This window comes from Plecotus auritus (genome assembly GCF_963455305.1).
Source record: "Plecotus auritus genome assembly, chromosome: 7".
NCBI lineage: Eukaryota > Metazoa > Chordata > Mammalia > Chiroptera > Vespertilionidae > Plecotus > Plecotus auritus.
The window spans coordinates 34,402,618-34,424,174 of NC_137774.1; the positions used below are offsets into that span (position 1 = coordinate 34,402,618).

Consider the following 21,557-nt stretch of genomic DNA (forward strand, 5'->3'; position numbering starts at 1 on the left):
GCCAAGCATTCTGGACACACACCATGTGAGAAGGAAACCCAAGGGGCTGTCTCTCCCCGGGGCCTTCTGAACAGGCCATGGACAGGAGCCACGGGCCAGGCCCCTATCTGTGTGCAGAAAGAGAACAGATGGTTAGCCAGTTCCTTCAGAGCTCCCTGGAGACAGGCAACGTGTGGACACAGTTGATGGATGGCCTGACAGGCAGGGTGGCCACCAGAGCTGTCCCTGTGGGGCTAGAGTTGTCAGGGTACCCCGCCCGGGAGTATGGAGGAGGTGGGAAGGCTCTTTTCTTGGCATGGAACTAGGATTAGAACTGCTGCCAAGAAAAGGAGCAGGAGTAGGAGTGGGAGGAAGAGGAGATAGAGGATAAGAGCCTCAGTTGAGGCTACAGCACTCCCTCACCAGCTCCGGGGTCTGTCTCAGGAAACCAGAATGCCACGCTCCTTCTGCTCCTCTCTGTTGTGGCCTGAGGCCCCACCAACTACCCAGGTAAGAAAAGATATGGGGCTTCTTTCAGCCCTATGCTTCTTGTTGTCCTGTCAGTTCTAGGAGACTCATGAGGATGGGACTCTCTATGGTGTCCCCTGCTAGATCCCCGAGGTGGGCGAAGAAGTCCTCTGGGCACCAGCTGGGCTTGCCCCACGGGCCAGAACAAGCCAGCATTTCTGAGATACCAGCTGGAAGATGGGATCCACCGGGGTTTCCACAGCTAAACCATCCACTTCCCCAGGGATGCAGTAGCAGCAGCTAGTTGGGAAGGAGAGCGGCTGGGAAACATGAGATGCCAGGATGATCCCTGTGCTATAAAGAGAACTGAACAGCATCTGTGATGCCAAGCCCTGAGCCCCACAGAGGCCTGTGCTGTGGTTCGGCGGGGAGCTGGCAACAATCCCCTGGGGGACTCATTCTTTAAGAGGAAGAATATTCTATCTGTTGAAGGCAATGTTAGCCTGGGAGAAAGTAGGCAGATGTGGCAACATGGTATGGTCTTTGGTGCCGAGATAAAGACAACTCCCTCTAAGCTGTGGGAAGTTCCCCAAGTTCAGTGTAGCCTGGTGGCTAACACAGAGTAGGTGCTCAATGTATTTCTGGAATTAATGCGTCCAGGTCCTTCCTGGATTCTACGACAGGCTCCCTCCCACTCACTACCCCTTCCTGACTAGCAAAGCTGCCTGACCCCACCAGCCCCAGGGTAAAGAAAGGTCTGGAACCCAACTCCAGTGCTTCCTGCCAGAGTCTGACCCTGCGGCTCCCAGGCCCTCCAGGCCCGATATGCTGTTAGGCTAAGCAGCCATCTGAGCAGCCACTTCCCCTCCCCGGGAGAAAGCTAGGACCGGGACTCTGCCTGTTTCCTTAGCATTTCCTCCCACTTCTGACTTGGACACATCTGGCTGGTCACTTATTGCTGAAAAGTCCTGGCCAGGCCATGTACTGGTCAGGCTTCAGGGACCTGGACAGTCCTAAAAGCCACAGCTGGAGAGAAGGATGACCAGAGGCCAACTTGTCCTTCAGATGTTGCCTCCAGACAGAACATTCCCAACTGGTAAGTAGCCAACCTATCAAAAGATCGCTGGGGTTACAGATCTCCATCTCCCTAGAGACCATCTTTTCAGGAGTTAAATTGGGTAGGTCCTTGGGAAGTAAACAGGTTGTTTGCTGAACTGATGGATACCTATAACCTAAACCTCTTCTGGGCCTATGTCACCGCCCTCCCACGTTTGCTTTGTGTGGGCAGGGGTCTCAGGGATAATCAGGTCATACTATCTCTGTAGGCTTAACCCCTGTTACTTTTCCAGGTCCATGCATTTCCTTCTTCCAGGAAAGATAATAAAACTCTGGGAGCACAAGTGATCTGTATAAATCAGATCGTCACTCCCCTGCTTCAAACCCTACAATGGTCTCATTTCAATGGGGTTAAACTGAAACTCCTACCATGATTTATAAGGTCTTTCATGATTTGGCCTCCGCTTATCTCTGCAACCTTACCTGGTATTCAACTCCTCGCTCACTCAGGGGCAAGAGGAGGCCTGAGGTCATCTTCCCAGGAGCTACCAAAGCAGCAGCTGTACATCCTAGATGTCCATGACAACCCTGATTTGAAATAATTTATCTTTTTTTTCACTTCCAATATCTAAATAACATGGAAATCCTATATTTTAGTCCAGAATATAAGACTGTCTCTCATATCTGGAACTGGCACATGTTAGCTTCCATGGCTCAGTTTCGGGCTCAGGAAATATGGTGCCCAAACCCTAACCCACGCTTGTATCATGAAGCTTGTATGACCATGTATAGCCCCCACCTGAGGTGCCTTCTCCCCACCAGCCAGGTAGATGGTCCCTGAATCCCAAGGAGTGGCCCGGCGTTACTACTCACACACTCACTAGGCTCTGACTACAGCTCTTGAGTACCCTAATCATCCACCTAAGTACAATCAGGGTAGACATCAGCAACCCAGTCCCTGCTCATCCCTTGCTGCCCAGGTCCCAAGGAAAACACTCACATCGGCCAGCTCCCTGCGGGGTCCCTCGCCACTCCGTAGCCAGCTCCGGCTGAGCTCACTGAGCTCTGGGATGGATTGCACCTTGAGCCGCACGCTGTCCCCTGACTGCCGGATCATCTCCACAATCTCATCCCTGGACTTGCTCTCCACGTTGTGCCCATTAATCTCCACCAGACGATCACCTGGCACCAGCCCCAGGGCCAGGTCCTTGGTGCCCGCACCAGGCTCAGCAAAGTGAACCACCCTCCGATAGACCTGGCCCTCGGGGCCCCGATCCAGCATGGTTGTGCGCCGCAGGGAGAAGCCAAAGTCTCCAGTGGGCCTTCGTTGCAGTTCCAGCTCCCGGAGGGCAGGGGATGGTGGGGGCACCACGGGGGGCAAGCGCAGGTCAGCCGGAAACCTTTTAGTCACCAGCTCAGGGACTTGGGACCGGGGCCCTAGTCGAGGGTGGCCTGGGCCAACATGCTGCACCAGTTGTCCCTCTAGAGTCCTCACCTCCACCTGTGGAGATGGGGCAGCAGAGTGCTCCGAGGGGGTAGAGGTCTCAGAGGCACTCTCATCCCGGCTCCGCTGGGAGAAGGAGAAGCGCTTGACAATCATCTGGGAGTTCTGCTTGGCCAGGGAGCCGAACTTGGCCGCCCGCTGCAGCACAGAGCCCCGGAAACTGCCTTCCTCACCCTTGAGGTCATCGCTGGAGCTGGCTGTGCTGAGGTGGCCCGAGTCCAGGATGACACTGCCCCTGTTGCTGTCGGAGTCAATGTCAGTCAGGTGCAGGTCGGAGCCGCTGGCCACCTTGATGGGGATGGGGTTGGAGATCTCCAGGCGCATCTTCGATTCACGCTTGGAGGAGCGGTTCAGGTTGAAGAAGCCGCGTCTCAGGCTCATCTCCTCCAGGCTCCTCAGCTCTGCTGCTGACATCCGCTCCTTCTTCTCCTTTTTCTCCTTCTTCTCCTTCCGCCCTCCATCTTTGTCCTTGTCTTTTTTCATTAGATTAAACATGGTGGGGGTGCTGTTTTAGAGGGGGTACCCCCAGAGGATTATGGGTGCTCAGCACAGGGCCTTTGTGTTCCACCTTGCTGCTGCAGACAGAAACAGAGAGAAAGAGAAAAGTTATTCCAGTAGAGCCTCTTCCCCCGTCTCCAGTCCAGACGGGGCCAATTACTGAGCACAGCTACCCCACACAGCGATCCCTGCCAGGTTCTCTGCCTCACACAATACTGTCTCAGTTAAGCAAAGCCTCATAACACTGCTATGAGGAGGTCTATTGTTACCCCCATTTTACAAATAAGGAAACTTGAGGTTTAGATAAGGTTGTAAAAACCCAAACTCCAAAGTCTCTCATTTCCTATGATCTCTGATAGACCCGGCTTACGTGTGCATGGAGGTGGCACCTGGGCGATCTGACCTCCTGGCCTGAGGATGCCATTAAGCCAAGTTGGGACTTGACTGAAGATGCAAACACAAGGGAAAAAGAAAAGAGACTCTGCACCATCACCTCCCACAGCCAATGTCCCTTAAGGCAACAGACATCACATGCCACTGGGCTCTTTCCTAAGCCTGGTATCCCTAGAACAGCAGCCTTAGCTGCCCGATGGAGAACCTCAAAGAACCAACACTTGTTTAATGACTACCACTTGTCAGGCATAATGCCAGGCACTTTATACACTCTACCTCGTCTGAACTTCACAGCATCCCTGCAAGAAAAGTATCATTATCTCCACACATGAAAAAAATTAAGTAGATGTTTGTTGTCAACTAGCTCATAGGTGGCAATGTCAGGATTCAATGGCAAACATTGTTTTCTTTCTAGGTCCTGGGCACCCAAATTGGAGCCGGGAGGGAAGTGAGGGGAAGTTCCAGTCTGGACAGAGGACAGACAGCTGTGTGGTGGGGGTGCGGGGTGGGGGGGGGGGTCTACTGGATAAACAGGATCCTGAAAAACTCACATCCTTTTCCCCAGACCAACACCTAAATATAACCTCAGGAAGAAAGTTGTGGCGGTGTGAGAGAAGACCTCAGCTCCAGGGCACGTGTGCCTATGGCGCCAACCTATTCCCACCCCAATGCACACCTGACTGGGACAGGAGTGAGAAAAACCTGATGGGGGTGGAGTTGAGAGAGCCTTTCTTGTTCTAACCAGCAGGGAACAAGACGTAGAAGTAGGCCATACCACCTAATTAGAAACGAAATGCAATTTTTGTTCTCTTTCCATGAAGGCCTTCCCCCTGAATTCTAGACACAATGACCTATTGCAAGGCCCTGGAGAGGCCTTTCCTTTCTGTGTATCCCACCCCCACAACCAAGCAGGCTCCCCATTCTACTGAGAGGGACCTCCAACCCAGATACAAAGCCTAGAAAGGCATCAAGGCCAGGAACTCCCAAGGGCCCAGGTACACTGGCTAATTGCCCAACACTCTCTCCCAGTGGTCAATGTATTTTCTCCAGAACAGCGCTATCCAAAAGAAATATAATTCTAGTCATATAGGTAATTTAAAATTTCCTAACAGCCACATTTTAAAAGGTAAAAAGAAACAGGTGAAATCAACCTACATGATATTCATTGTTATCTTAATATGTAATCTATATAAAAAACATTGAAGTATCTTATATCCTCTTTTCCATACTAAGTCCTTGAAATCAATGCATATTTTACGCTTAGAGCACACTGCAGTTCAGACTAACCACATTTCAAGTATCAGCAGCCCCAAGTGGCTTGGCTATAGGATTGCACAGTACAGTTCTAGAGAAATCTTCAGATGTAGAAGAGGTGGGAAATCTGGTCTAGTCACTAGCTCCCTGTGAACCTCTCAGGCGCCCCTTTTCTCTCTCACCTCAGTTTCTATCTGGTAAAACAAAGTTCCCTCTGAACTTTTTGGTTCCAAATGCTCATGCACATTACCTGGGAGTAGGAAGACAAGGAATCTAGGGCCCAAGAGGCACAACCCAGGGGCAACCTTGGCCAGATGGGTCTGGGCTGATTTGGGTTGGGGGAGTGCCTGACAGCAGACATCTTCTCTTTGGGGCTGTACTTTGACACAGGGAGTCTCTCTGTCTCCTCTTGAACCACTGATGGGGGTGTGGCATAGACCTACCACATGCCAGGACATAAGATCTTCAGCTGGTTGCTACCCACCTTACCCACCACTACTTGCACTGTCTTAAAGGGCTGGTTTGGAAGATGGCTCGAGGGGCACCTGTGGGGAAATGAATAAAGAAACCCACCTCGGGACCTGGAGGGGACAAATGAATATCTCAGCCTCAACTCAACCACAGAGAACCCAAATGCCTTCAATGCTGTCCCACCAAAACACCTTTCGGTCTCTAATTCTCACTCTTCAATCCTTACACAATCCTGGCTCTTTGCGGGGGGCTAAAAATTTGAGCAGTATCGACAGAAAAGAGGCCCCAAATTCTAGAGTCTTTGGGCTAGAAAGGTCCCTGGAAAGTAATTTCATGTAAGCCCCTGTCTTGGCAAAAGCTTGCCCCTCACTGTCATTGTGACGGGCAGGAAGACAGACAGTCACAGGAGCAGCGCAGGGGATAGTGCTGGCGGAAATGTTAGGTTTGGTATGTAGGCCTGGATCTGTCAACAAGTCACCAGGGGACCTTGAGCCTGTCACTTTGCTCAAGGTTGAACTAGATGATCTAGGTCTCTTCTAGCTCTAAAATCCCAAATATCTAAGTCTCTTGTGGACACAGGTTAGTTATTAACTTTCTGATAACGTTACCCCTCTCATCCCAACCCGGGGGCCTTTGGAGACTGAGTCCATTTCAGCCCTTCATTCATCACTCCTGTGTTGCCACCGTTATCTGACAGCTCACAAGGTACCCATTCCCTACTGTCATCCCTACAATTGCCAGGCCTGGCTGAGGTCCGGGTTCTCTCCAGTGCCAAATACCTGAAGCTACCTATAACCTTCCCCTTCAGGGTCAGACCTGTAGTGCAGCTCTAGACTCCTCAGCACCCAATTCACTAGAGACCGGGGCTCTGTCATCTTTTTGTAGACCCCGGACCTTCCAGCATCTGCTGTCCTCATGTCCAAAGTCTCCAGTAGCAATGATATCACCGTCTCCCCATTCTCCATTCTAGGCTGTAGTTTCTACCAGCTCCCCCTTCCTCTCTTACTCTTTCCAGTGCAGGAAACCTTATAGTTTTTCTGACCTCCTTCTCTGCCTTTCTCCCCTCACCCTACTCCAGGAGGCCTTCCTAATTTTAAGTGAAGAAAAAGTATGCATGTAAACTAGAGTCTGTATGTAAATTAGAGAATGTACCTAAATCACCGTGATCCTACTATCTTCAAAATCAAAGCAAGGTACAATCAACTCAGTCAATTCAATTGCTTTATCACTTTAAAACAGAAGGCATTTTGAGGGCAAGGACCATTCAACTCAAATATGCATCTATCAGTTCACCAACAGGCGAAACAATTTGCACATTCATATAATGGAATACTACTCAGCAATAAGAAAGAAGCAACTAGCCCTAGCTGGTTTGGCTCAGTGGATAGAGCATCGGCCTGCGGACCAAAGGGTCCCAGGTTTGATTCCAGTCAAGGGCACATACCTCGGTTGCAGGCTCCTCCCCGGCCTGAGCCCTGTTCTGGGCTCGTGCAGGAGGCAACTAACCGATGTGTTTCTCTCACATCGATATTTCTCTGTGTTTCCTTCTCTCTTTCACTCTCTAAATATCAATGGAAAAATATCCTCGGGTGAGGATTTAAAAAATAATAATAATAAAAATATTTTATTTTTTTTTAAAAAGAAGCAACTACTGATACACACAACAGGGATGAATCTCAAAAACATTATGTCAAGTCACAGTAAAAGAAGGCTTTAACAAAAGAGTACATACTGGTATGGTACTGTTTTTAAAATATATTTTTTTGTTGGTTTTTAGAGAGAGGAAGGGAGAGGGAGAAACATCGATGTGAATCGAGCATCGATGTGCCCTGACTGGAAATCAAACCAGCAAATTGGCAACTTTTTGGTGCAGAGGACAATGTACAACCAACTGAGCACACTGGCCGGGGCTGGTATAGTACTATTTATACGATGTTCTAGTATAAGCAAAACCAACTTAAGCGCCCTAACCGGTTTGGCTCAGTGGATAGAGCATCGGCCTGCGGACTGAAGGGTCCCAGGTTCGATTCCGGTAAAGGGCATGTACCTTGGTTGCGGGCATATCCCCAGTGGGAGATGTGCAGGAGGCAGCTGATCGATGTTTCTCTCTCATCGATGTTTCTAACTCTCTATTCCTGTCCCTTTCTCTCTGTAAAAAAATCAATAAAATACATTTAAAAAAAACGAAACAAAAAAAAACCTAAGCTGAAAAAAAAATCAGAACAGTGATACCTTTGGGAGGTGGGGGTATGGATGGCGGTAGGGATTGCCTGAGAAAGGGCATGAGGAGACTTTCCAGGGTGATGCTCATGTTACATACCTTGATAGGGGTTTGGATCGACAGGTGTATATATTCATCAACAGTCATCAAATTGTGCACATAGATTTGTGTATTTCATTGCGTGAAATATTCACTCAAAAGAAAAAAGAATTGTAAAAAAGTACTGAACTCTAGCTAGTGATATGTATACTAAAGTATTTGGCGCAAAGTATACTGATGTTTACAATTTACTTTGCGCTGCATAAAAAATGTAAGATAGCTCGATGAATAGATCAAGGGATAAATATATGATAAAGCAAGGATAGTGCTAATTGCAGAATCTAAGATATGGGGGTTGTTCACTATAAAATTCTTTAACTTTTCTAAATGCTTACGGAGCTTTATAATAAAAATTGGGGAAATATGTATGTATCAAGCACCTATTAAATGCAAGGGATAGAAGATAAATAAAACTAATGAAAGAGCTTAGGTTTCAGATGTCAGGTAACAAACCTAGGAACAAATTCAAGTTAATAGCTACACAATCTTGGACAAGTTATGTAAGGCCTCTGTGCCTCCATTTTTCCTTTTGTAAAATGGAGATAATAATAGTACCTACCACATAGGCATAGGAATTAAATGAAATACGTATAGAAGCCCTTCATATAATGCCTCGCTCATAGTAAGCCCTCAAGAACGGTAACTAATAGAAGCAGGACATATTCTCACCATCTACAAGGGATTGAACTCTACTTAATGATATGTATACGATCATTAGAGTAGAGGGGGGACTTGGTAGAGAGGAAAGTACACAAATAACTATCAGCATGAGTGTGACTAAAGTAAGTCTAGGCATAAAGCCTCAATGCTGGATAGGACCTTTATACATAGAAAGTAAAGCCCAAGAAGTGAAGGCAATCCAATGAGCCCATGGCCGTCTGGACCACACGGGCTCAAGTCCAGAGGTCCCAGATAGTACTGCCAGGGATAAGGACAGGCAACTCAGAGATGCAGAAATACAAATGGCCCACAAGCATGAGCAGTCATATTCAGACATGTGAAATAAAAGAGGTATATCATTGTTCACTTAGCAGTTTAGTAAAAAACTACCAAGATTACTAATATCAATAAATTAGAGGATGGGAAGCAGGGCATTTCATACATACTGGTAGGAGTATAAATTGGTATAAGGAGGGAAAGTTGGTACCTATGAAAATATTTACATGTACATATTCTTTGACTGGGCGATTCCTCTTATAAGACATCTATAGATATAGTCACACAATAAACACGGCTTATCTTTGCAGCATTGTTTATAATAGCAAAATGCTGTCAATACAAATAACCATCACTGGAGGAATAGCTAAATTATAGAACTGGGCAGTTATTAAAAAGAATGAGGTCGATTTGTATATGCTGACCTAGAAAGATTTTATAGTATATTATTAAGTGAAAAAAAGCAAGTTGCCAGATAGTATATAATTTTTACAAATTTTTTAAAAATTATGTATATGTGTGCATATGTATATAATTTCCATTATGTATAATATTTGTATATTCATAGAAAAATGTATGCTCTGTGGAAGAGACAGGGATTTCAGAAGAGTCAAAACAGACTTGTGTGTTATCTGTATTGTTTTAATTTTTTACAATAAGAACATTTAGCTGGTAGGTGTGTGTGTATTTAAATCTAAGACTTTAGATAGTAGGAGTTTATATGATTTTTCTTCTACTTTTGTGCATGTTCTTTTTTCTTACAGAAAAAAATATTTTAAATATTTATATAAAATTATATTTTATATAACATATAAGATCTTAACCTATAAATATATATAATATATAAAATATATATAACAAGCTTTTGAAATAGTCTGGAAAGATCCATGACAAAAATTCATCCGTGGTTTTCTCTGAGGAGTAGTGGCAAAGAGGGTTAACACTGGCTCTCTACCGAGTACACTTCCTGCATTAAACCTTTTTTCCAGCATGTTAACTTTTGTGATTGTAAAGATTTTTTTTAATAATGAAAAACAAAAAAGAAAGGTTTGACAAAGCAGTAAGCAATCAACTTAGTATGAAAGCTGTAAACAAGATTTGCAATGGTAAGTTTGCAAATTCATGCCTTCTCAAAAAATTTCAGGGACTTGGGGGACTTGGTTAAAATAGATTGCCCTGTTGTCTTGTGGCTTTAAGTGGGGACAGACTTAAATGGGTCACCCTGCAGCTGGCAAAGTAGAAACCCCAGGAAATGGAAACTATAGCGTTAGAATCCCAAGACGAGGGCCCCCAGGCTTGGCTGCTGTGGGTGGATACTTAAAAGGGTCAGTCCCCCCTTTCCCACCCCAGACCACACTCATAAATAAATACAAAGGAAATGCTTTCCCAAGAGAGCCGGCCTCTTTCGCTTGGCCTCTGACCTCCCTGAGTGGCCATTTCCTACAGCCCCAGGCCTGCATCTCAGCGCTGGCCCACCGAGGGCTGAGGACTGCGAAGGCGGCCAGTGGGGTTCACAGGGCACCTGGGCGGCCCCAGCCCAGCGGCGCAGGATGACGCTTGTCCCTGCGGCCGCGCCGAGCTTCTCCCGGAGGGTTGTGCTGAGCTCCGCAGAGCCCGTGACTCACCGCCAGGTCACATGGAGCTCACTGGCTCCAGGTGTGCTCCCTCATCCGCCTGCACGCTTCTCACATGACATCAGCTGGCCGGCCCACCCGCCGGCTCCCTGCTCCCTTCCCTGCCTGCTGCCCGCCGCTCCGGGCACCAGCAGCCCCTAAGCACTTGCAGGCAGCAGGGCCTGTGAGCGGGAGAGGTGCCAGCAGCCCTGCCAGGTCCTGGGCTGCTCTTGCAGGTGAAACTCCTCTGTTTCATGGGGAGCCTGCCGCAGCCTGCTGGGCGCTGAACTCAGTAAACACAACCATCCCCACCTTCTGTGTGACCTTGAGCAAGTCCCGTCCCCTCTCTGGGCCTCAGCTATTTCAACTAGAAAATGTCCATGGCCTGAGAGTTCAGACCTGGCCCTTTGCTGGAGAGGTATTCTGCTCAACCACAAACTGCAGGTTCTAATCCTGGTCTGCCTCTGACTTGCTGTGTGACCTTGGGCCCTTCATCCAATATCTCTGAATATCAGAGAATAATAAAAAAAACAATCCCTTGAAAGTGACGATAAAAGTACTTGGCAGAGAGAAAGGGCCCTGGGCCCTGTAAAATCATCAGTCCACAACTTAAACTGCTGCCTGAGTCTAAGCTTTTTGAAATGTCAAAGGAATGTGGATAATTTATTAGCCAAACAATTCCTATCTCCAGAGGAAGGGCAGAAAAGTAAGAGGAGAGGGTGCTCCCCACCCTCCCAATCCAGCTCCTACCACTGCACCTCCCTACCCTCTAACTCAGTCCACCTCAGAAAATAGTGATGGGGGGGAGGGGGGAGAGAAAGAAAAGAAAATGGTGATGAGGGGTGAGGTGCAGTGAGCAGATCTTAAAGCACCCAGGAGCCTGACCCAAAGCAGAACTTAAAAGTTCCATGAAGCCCCCAACCCAAGTCCTGCTAATCACAGCACAAAGTGGACTGGGCCTCTTATCCCCTCAAACCTTTCAACTACCTCAGCATTACCCACCATACCCAGGAGAGGCCTGGGACAAGGACCGGGGCCCAAGGCCACCAACAGGACCCTGCTCACATGGGTGCTCTGGTTCCAGCCTGTGGTGTCCATTCAGGAGATGGAGGTCTGGCTGGGGACAGACCTTTGGTTTGAAGGAGCAAGAACAGCACCACTGCCCTGGAGACCTGTGACATACCAAGTCGGGATCAAGCCTTCCTCAGTTCCAACAACTCCCTGCTCCACCCTGAGGAGGGTGGATTCTCCCTTTCAGACAAGCTCCAGCTCTGCCCCACCCTGTCTGCCCCCAGGTACCTGCCTCTGGAGGACCTCAGAGTTTTAAGGCCCAACTTCTGAAGATACATACATACACCCCTCAATGAGCAGTTTCAAGCTAGGCCAGTGAAGGAAGCTCCAGGCAACAGGCTGGCTGCTCAGACTGCCAGGGAGTGAGGCTGAGGGACCAGGCAGGAGTCAGGAAAGGCACTTTCAGAGTGAGGGCAGCTGAGGAGAGCCTGGGGCATGGGAGGAAGCCCTCAGGCACACACCCTGGCACCTGAGCCAGACTGGGAAAAAGTAAACAAACTAGATGATCAGAGCTGCCAGGCACCAGGTCATCAACTGTTCAAAGTTCAAAGCTCCCAAAGGAAGTGCCCACCAGCATGCTCTCCCTCCCACCCCCACCTGCAACCCTTCTCAGTCCCCTAAACCCCCAACACAATAGCTTCCCCTACTGTCTTCCTGGAATTGAGGCCCCAACTTCAATGTCCCCCATCCCAAATGGCTAAGCATACCTCCACCCAAGGCTATATATAACCAGTCATGTCCAGCAAACAGGAGGATGTTTCCTGGAAAGACCTCATCAGAGGGGAAGCTGAGGAGGTGGCAGGCCATTGACAAAGAGCCAGTGAGGTCTGCCAGGAAGCCAGAGACCTCAGGAGAGCAACTTTCAATATCCCCGTATAGAAAGTAGCCCCTGAACCAAAAGGGAGGAGAACAGTTAGGCAAGGCCGGGCCCATTGCCATGACAACAGGATACTTACTTGATCCCTCCCCCACAACCCCCCCACAAAAAGGGCTCCAGACCTGATCAGTACACAAAAAGGGAGCTTGAACCTCTAGAGTCCATGTCTTGCTAAGGTGATCTTGCTCTTAATTGCCTCGATGTGTTTCCTCCCTTCCAGCATGGCCCAATGCATATACACTTCGAACTCAGGGGGATTTACAAGGCCTCCTCAACCACAGACATGCCAGGCACTCAAAAGATAAAACCTCGAAAACCAGCCCAAGTCATTGGCAAGGTGAGTGGGGGTGAGAATCCAATTCCAGACGTCTGGGGGACCCTCTGGGGGCAGGAAGGCCCTAAGCTGGGGGACCCTCTGGGGGCGGGAAGGCCCTAAGCTGGGGGACCCTCCGGGGGCAGGAAGGCCCTAGGCAGGGAGCTCCTCCCAGGAAGCATCATTCCAAGTCTCCCTACACCAACACAAACCATGAGGACATGTCAAACACAAGCTAAACCTGGATGCCTTCCCCCACCCCACCCCCCAGCTCATCCTGGCTGCAGTCTTCCCAACTAATCAGCAGGGCACATGTGCCTTGCCACAGGGTGACACCCCCAAACCCCACCCCCACAACAAAGCCCCAATGTGTGGTGTGTCCCGGTAGGCCTTATCTCAGCCAGGAGCATGCCCCACTCCTCACCAGGCTTGGTACCAAGCAGCAACCCCCAGCGGGGGTGGGGGACAGCTAACCTTACCACCTCCCCTTCCCATTGTTGAAACAACTGGCGTGACAGGTTAGCAGGGCGGGGCGACAGGGCAGTCTCTCCCAGAGGCCTGGGGCAGATTGTCCGACCTACCCACACACACCCCACCCCTTTGCAGGAAAAGGTGAGGTGAGCAGCCAGTCAAGGAGGACAGACTGCACTCCCTAATCTCCAAAGCTTACCATTCACCCACCCACCCCCATCTTCTGTCCCAAGGGGAGGGGGCCTGGGGAAGCGGGGTCTCCATTGTTTAGCCAGCTGTCTGGCAGCTGCTCCTTCGAGAGCAGCCCGCTGTCGGCCTGGCAGTGAAAGGGTGAAGGCCGCTGGGAGGGATAAAGGGCTCGGCGGAGGTGCTCGCCTTCCCGGCCGCCTTCCAGAGCCTCAGTGGGTCGGTCCGTCTGGGGGACCTGGGCCTGGCTCCCAGAAGCCCCTACCCCCGAGGCTGCAGCCTCCACGCCGCAGCTTAGGGCCACAGGGGCTCCCCCGAGCCCCAAATCCCCCCAAACTGAAAGCCACCATGCCCTGCCTCCCCGCCTCCGTCCCCCCACCCCCACCCCAGCAGGCAAAGGGGGCCGGAGTTCGCCTCCCCGCCCCTGCCGATCGCCCCCACTCTCGGGCGCCAAGCTCCGCCGGCGCGGCTGGAGACCAGAGACGGAGCCGGGAGTCCGGGCCGCTGCTTCCAGGGAACACGGGGGGAGCGGGAGCCGGCGGCCCCGCCGCCCGCCCGCCTTCCCAGCCCGAGCCCGCCTCGCCGCCCCGCCGGGCCCTCCAAGCGGCTGCCCCGCCGCCCCGCACTCACCGACCGCCGGAGCCGGCCCGGCAGGCAGCCGAAGCGGAGACGCGGCATCCAGCAGCCCCGGCCCGGTCCGGGCTGGAGCGCAGCGCGGCGCAACCCAGCGCCGCCCCCCGCGGCCGCGCGAGCGGAGCCGAAAGGGAGCTCCCTGCTGGCGACTCCGGGGATAAATGCCCGGCCTTCCGGGCAGCGCCTGGGCGCGCCTCCAGAGCGGGCCATGCGAGCACCCTCACTGCCCCCGGGACCTCTGTTCGTGTCTGAGAGGCCTTGCCTGAGGTCCGGTCTGCACTGGGCTCTAGAGGCTGCTGGACATCCATCCCCAGGGCAGGCACAGAGGCATACTGAATGTATAGAACAGGTTCTGTCCGAGGCGGGCACTGGACTCTGCTGTGTCCGAGAGGGTGCTGCCCAGGATAATGCTGTACAGAGGAAGCAACAGAGTCTTGCTGGCCACATCTTCCCAGGATGGCTCCGTCCAAAGCAGACTCCGCCTGTCATGTCCAAGGTGGGACTGGCAGAATGTACTCCCCAAGGTGGACACAGGTGTCTGGTGGCTTGGTCTGAAAGAGCCCTGCCTCAGAGGGAGCTGCCTGGGGGTGTGCCAAGGCCCAGGGGACACAGCCATAAGCGGCACTCACTCCCTAATGCCAAGATTAACCCCTTTCAGAAGCTCTTTGAATGAGGTCTGCCCCTGAGTCTCCCTGTTCTGTAAATATCAAGAGAGCTGATCTACCCAGGGAGAAGGAACTTTAGACTTCCTGGGAAAGGCCTCCTGGACCAGGCCTCCACTGCAGGTGCTTTGTCTTGAGTTTGGAAAGAGAGAAGAGAGAGAAGAAAAGAGAAGAGATGAAGACACGTCTAGAGGCAGTGTCCATATTAGAGTGGGGTACCCCAGAATGTGAGAAGAATAGTTCAAGAAAAAGGGTGTAGCAGACAAGGGCAGTTGCCTCCATAGACAGCCCAACCAGGAACTTCTCCAGCAGAGGTGGTCCAACCTGACAGACCCAGGAAGGCTGGAGGGAGAGGGCTCAGGAGAAAAGAACTGAATAAGAGCTGGGAGATCTTAAGGAATAGACCACACCCAGGATATGTGTTGTAGATAAAAGAAGAGCATGCAACCAAACTCAACTTAACAAACATTTACTGAGAGCCGCTAAGTGCCAAGTGCCCCATCAGGCACTTTGGGGGACACAGAGAAATGGAGCCTCTCTCCAGGGGGCTCACATGGGGGTTGGGGGGCAAGGGGGATGGAAAGAAAGCTGCTTTGAAGACTTGACATTTGAGTGGACCCTTGAAGGCTAGGTAGAACAATGACTATCACTATTGCTTCCTGAGCACCTACTATGTGCTAGACACTATCTCTATTCCTCACAACAAACCTATGAGAGGGACATTATTGTTGTAGCTAGGGATCGAGTATATGGACTCTGGGACCAGGTTGCTAGTTCAAATCCCAGCTCTGTCAAGTCCTAGCTGTGTTACCCTGGGTGATTTATAAAACCTCTCTGTGCCTCAGTTTCTTTATCTGAAAAAATGGGGCTAATATCAGTTCCTGCCTCAAAGTTTGTTTGGAAAATTAAATGAGTTTAGTCTTTTCAACAACAACAAAAAAGACCATTTGTTGAAATGGTCTTTTCAACAAATGATGCTAGAAAAACTAGACACTCACAGGCAAAAATATTAATCTAGACACAGACCTTACATTCTTCAAAAAATAAATTAAAATGGATCATAGATCTAAATGCAAAACACAAAACTAAAACTGCTACAAGATAACATAAGAAGAAATCTAAATGACCTTGGGTATGGTGATGAATTTTTACATGCAATGCCAAAGGCATGATTCCTAAAGAAAGAATTGAGCCGAAACTGGTTTGGCTCAGTGGATAGAGCATCAGCCTGCGGACTGAAAGGTCCCGGGTTCGATTCCGGTCAAGGGCATGTACCTTGGTTGCGGGCACATCCTCAGTGGGAGGTGTGCAGGAGGCAGCTGATCGATGTTTCTCTCTCATCGATGTTTCTAACTCTCTATCCCTCTCCCTTTCTCTCTGTGAAATATCAATAAAATATATTAAAAAAAAAAGAAAGAATTGATAAGCAGGACTTCATTAAAATTAAAAACTTCTCTGCAAAAGATAATGTCAAAAGAATGAGATGACAAGCCACAGATTGGGGGAAAATATTTGCAAAAGATACATCTGAAAAAAAGACTCACCCAAAATATACATAAAACTCAACCATAAGCCCTGGCTGGTGTAGCTCAATTGGTTGGGCATCGTCCCATGCACCAGGAGGTTGCCATTTCGATTCCGGTTTAAGAGCACATGCCTGGGTTGTGGTTTGATCCCTGGAGTGGGGTGTGCAGGAGGCAACTGATCGATGTTGTGCTTTCCCTCTCCCTTCCTCTCACTCTAAAAATCAATAAACTTAAAAAACAAAACAACAACAACAAAAAAACAACAACTCCTCAACAATATGAAAACAAACAATCTGATTTTAAAATGGGCCAAAGACCTGAACAGACACTTCACCAAAGGAGATATGCAGATGGCAAATAAGCATTTGAAAAGATGCTCTACATCATATGTCATAGGGGATTGCAAATTAAAACACAAGGGATACCACTACACACCAATTAGAATGGCCAAAATCCAGAACATTGACAACACTAAAGGCTGGTGGGAACGTGGACCAACAGGAAATTTTATTCATTGTTGGTGGGAATGCAAAATGGTACAGCCACTTTGGAAGACAGTTTGGTGGTTTCTTATAAAACTAAATATACCCTTATCATATGATTCAGCAATTGCAGTCCTTGTTATTTACCCAAATGAACTGAAAACTTATATCCACACAAAAATCTGCACATGGATGTTTGCCAAAACTTACAAGCAGCCAAGATGTCCTTCAGTTGCTAAATGGATAAACTATGGATAAACATCCGACTATGGAATCTTATCATCACTAAAAAGAAATGCACTTATCAAGCCATGAAAAGACATGGAGGAACCTCAAATACATATTACTAAGTGAAAGGAGTCAATTTGAAAAGGCTATATCATTCCAACTCTATGACATTCTAGAAAAGCAAAACGATGGAGACAATAAAAGGATCAGTGGTTGTCAGGGGTTAGGGGAAGGAGGGATGAATACCCACAGAGGATTTTTAGACAGTGAAACAACTCTCTTCGATACTATAATGTCGTTATACATTTGTCCAAACCCATAGAATATACAACACCAAGAGTGAACCCTGTAGACTTTGAGTATATGGGAACTCTGTACTTCCAGTTAGTTCAATTTTGGCTGTGAACCTATAATTCCTTTAAAAATAGTTCATTTTTAAAAAATTAAATGGCCAAAACCGGTTTGGCTCAGTGGATAGAGCGTCGGCCTGCGGACTGAAGGGTCCCGGGTTTGATTCCGGTCAAGGGCATGTACCTTGGTTGTGGGCACATCCCCAGTGGGAGGTGTGCAGGAGGCAGCTGGTCGATGTTTCTCATCGATGTTTCTAACTCTCTATCCCTCTCCCTTCCTCTCTGTAAAATATCAATAAAATATATTTTTTAAAAAAATTAAATGAGTTAATATATAAAAGGAATAGTGCCCAGGACACAGTAAGCATTCTGTAACTGTTAGCTTTATTATCACATCTTCCCCAACTCACAATTATGGAAACTAAGACAGGTTTGTGAGTAACCAAGTCAAGATTCAAACTGAGGTCCCCAAGGATCCAAAACCCATGCTCTTTTCCCTACATCATGGCAGGGAATGAACAAGCATATTAACGACTTCTATTTATATGTATCCACATTTAGGGCACTCTTGGGGTAGCACACAGTGTGCCTAAGAGCATCGCTAACCAGGAACCAGTTTCAGAGACCAGGTAAGATGAAACTCTAGGTCATTTGGTATTTAGTCTTTAACTTCCCAGAAGTCAGAAGAATCCCTGCCTTGTCTCTTAGTAAAAGTAAAAGTAATGCACCTCTTTCCCCTTCATAGGAAAATGTCAAAGCAGTGTCCACATAAAATAGCCCAGATGACCGTGGAAAGGCCAGCTTTCCCAGGAGATTTCTAAGCTCCTAAAGCAATCTGACTTTAATGGAGAAGTCCCCTCAGAGAGAAACCTGAAAATAATAAAAATCATCTCTATCAATGGAGCCCTTACCATGGGTCAGGCGCTATGGCAGGCATCCTCTCATTTAGTCCTCACAATCATCCTGTTAGGAAGGTGCTGTTATTATCCTCATTTTGCAGATTAGAAACTAGGCTTAGGAAGATGAAATAATTTGCCCAACATCTGAAACTAATAGAGGTTAATACTGAATGTAAACTGTAATTGTGGAAAAAAAACAACACCACCAAAATAAATTCACACAATGCCAGGATGTATTAGGAAGGAAGGAAGGAAGGAAGGAAGGAAGGAAGGAAGGAAGGAAGGAAGGAAGGAAGGAAGGAAGGAAGGAAGGAAGGAGAAAAGAAAGAAAGAAAGAAAGAAAGAAAGAAAGAAAGAAAGAAAGAAAAGAAAAGAAAAGAAAAGAAAAGAAAAGAAAAGAAAAGAAAAGAAAAGAAAAGAAAAGAAAAGAAAGGAAGGAAACTCGGCCAGCGTGGTTCAGTGGTTGAGCATTGACCTATGAACCAGGAGGTCACAGTTCGATTCCGGTCAGGGCACATGCCCGAGGTTGCTGGCTCCATCCCCAGTGGGAGGTATGCAGGAGGCGGCAGCCAATCAATGATTCTCTCTCATCATTGATATTTCTCTCTCCCTCTCTCTCTCTCTATCTCTCTCTCCCTCTCTCCCTCTCTCCCACCCTTCCTCTCTGAAATCAATAAAAATATATTTAAAAAAAGAAAAAAGTAGAAAAATGTGCCCAAGTACACATGGTTAATAAATAGCACAGCCTGGAACACTAGCACTGAACCACTCTGCTGTCCTGTCCTGGGAGGAGTGTAGAGTGTATAGACTTTGGGGCCCCACACTGAGAGGACACTTGATCTAGCAGCTGCTAGCAAGTCCCTTCGCCTCTCTAAGCCTCAATTTCCTCCTCTATAAAATGGGTATAATAAAGTGCCTCTCTCATAAGGGTGCAAGAGGATAAAACGAGCAGATTCATTTGAAGCAATTACTATCCTAGTACAGCCACCTACCTCACAGGGTTGTTGTAAGGGTTGAATTAGGTAATATCATGGCACGTGTACAAGGAGAGGGCTTTGTTTTGTTAGTATGTTTGGAGTGATTCAAAGAGAATATCACTAGGACATAAGTTTAGCAACTCATTGGGATGCCTCCAGAAGTCTGTCACTTTGCAAGCTAAACTTTTCTTGTCATCATTCTTGGCAAAATCAGCAGTAGAGTGACCAACTGTCCTGGTTTGCCCACAACTGAGGGCTTCTCGGGATGTGGGATTCCAGTGCTAAAACAGAAAGTTCCAGGCAAAAGAGGACACATTGGTTAACCAACCAGGGACCCCCCATGTGCTAATTCAAGTATCTGCCTCTCAGGCTTGCTGGCTGCTGCCTATCTGACCTGCCTTCCTTCTAGAAACTCAGCTTGGCCTCCAGAACCTTTCCTGGATCTCCTTACTGAATATACACCTCTCTTGGATGCTCAATGCTGGCGCTTCCCAGGATTTCTGCCTCTGCCTTCTGCTCCTAAGATCCTACAGTCCCTCCTTGGAGATGGACATGAAGCAGTTGGTACTAGTGGGACAGGGGTAGGAGTGGTGGTGAAACAAGTATGGAACATCAAACCCAAACAGATAGTATTGCCCCACCAGGAAGGCCAGCTCCATAAAGGCCCGTAGCACCACGTGGCCAATGTAGATGGCCAAGTCCCTGTGTAACCGTAGGCTGGGCTTCCTGTCTACAGCCCCCAGGCCTTTGGGGAGAATTCTCTCTCCCACCAGAAGCTGTCCCTTTAAGAATTGAGAAGACCCCAGGCACCCCAGGCTAGGTCTCTGCAGGGCTCCCCGAGATGCCAGCTTTTGCAATCAGCCCAGCAGGTACTCCCTCTCTACAGATACTCTTTCCGCCCTTGCGATCTGGTGCAGGACATAGAAGAGATAGAAGATAGAAGGCATGGCCACCAGCAGAAATAGCAGAAGCGGAAGTGGGAGACGTGGGAGACTGGGGCGAAGCGGTCGGAGCAGACATTTGTGCAGCCAGGCTGCAGGGTGTTGCAGGTGAACTTGGACCTCTCATCCCCGTAGACTGCATCTCCCACCAGGGTGACCAGCAGAATGCGGAAAACCAGGGGGACAGTGAGCTACACCTTGCCCACCACGGCGGAAGGGTTCTGCACTTGGGTCAGGAGCCCACCCAGGAATGACCAGGCACTCTTCTGTGGACACAGAAATCACAAGCCTTAAGGAAGGAATCAAGGTGGGGGTGGGAGTAGGAAGGAAAAGGGGGTGAAAATGTAAAGCCTCGGCAGCTAGATGATTTGCATCACTATTTCTGGCCCATAGCAAGCGCTCCAGTTCCATCTGTGCCTGCCACCCAGGCAGGCGCACCACTCGCTACCTGACAAGGACACGAAGAACAATCTGGCAGAGAAAAGGATACGGAAGAATAAAGGACAGAAGCAGCAACTCTCAGAAGGACCCCCAGTGCAATCCCAAATTAACCAAGACAGTCTGCACACTCATGCTGCAATTAGGCTTCCGCTGACATGTTCCTAACTAAATGGGCTTTCGAAACTTCCAACTGTCCTGGGCACTTTTTTCAGACCTCCCTAGCACCAGGCATCTTTTCCCCAAGATGCCACAGCAGACTATGCATGACTTAGACTGTCTTTCCTCCAGGTTCCAGGGTAACATATGACTTTTGGTCACCATGCCAGGATTTGGAAGAGAAGGTCTTACAGCCCCATGCTTTGTCCTCTTACTTTTCATTTCTGCAGCTTCTGATTCTGGGAATTACAGAAAACATTTCCAAGGCATAGTTGCGGGGGGGGGGGGGGGGGGGAGTGTCATTTACACCCTTCATCTCCACCAGCATCCTCTTTCTGTCTCCCAGATACACATACAATCTAAGTATAGCAGCAACAGTGTGCTTACTGTGCAAACTCGGGGTCAAGACAGGAGCCAGCCTTCAACTGCTGACTGATTGCCTTTCCTAATCTGCTCCTAAACAGAATCCTGGAGCTGCCATGGGAACCCCGTTCCTCCCCTTAACTTTCAAAAAGCCAAGTTCTCTTGATTCTTATCTAAGTGGCTGCTCCATTTTAGTCAATGTGCTGCTCTTCCACTCTGCAAGATGGAAACATTAAGTGTTCCTCACGGTGTCTCCCACCTCTTGCTAATCCTGGAGGATGTGGTCCCTTAGGTGGCCACAGGCATCTCCAGCTCAGCATGTCTAGACTGAACTTATTCCTCCAGAAGGAGTGGCACAATGACTACCATCACAAGCTTAGACTTAGATGCCCCGAGCTGTGCGACCTTGAGCAAGTTGCTTAACCTCTCTCTGCTTCTTTTTCTTCGTCTGTGCAATGGAGACAATAACGCTATTTACCTCATCAAGTT

The 21,557-nt window shown here is 48.7% G+C and overlaps 1 protein-coding gene across 8 annotated transcripts in view; it reads right to left on the reverse strand.

Annotated features, from left to right (window-relative positions):
• MYO18A (myosin XVIIIA) overlaps positions 1-14,163 on the reverse strand; it is a 95,227-nt gene extending 81,064 nt beyond the window's left edge. For 6 of the 8 annotated variants that reach the window (XM_080680755.1, XM_080680754.1, XM_080680749.1 and 3 more), the window contains exons 1-2: positions 14,041-14,163; positions 2,504-3,582 (exon numbers count right to left, since the gene is read on the reverse strand). In XM_080680755.1, the coding sequence (XP_080536881.1) occupies positions 2,504-3,502 (999 nt within the window). In that variant the 5' untranslated portion in view covers positions 3,503-3,582; positions 14,041-14,163. Of the gene's footprint in view, positions 1-2,503; positions 3,583-10,504; positions 10,642-14,040 lie in introns of those variants that run through there. The other 2 variants (XM_080680752.1, XM_080680753.1) reach the window with 2 other exon arrangements.
• Positions 14,164-21,557: the final 7,394 nt, after the last annotated feature.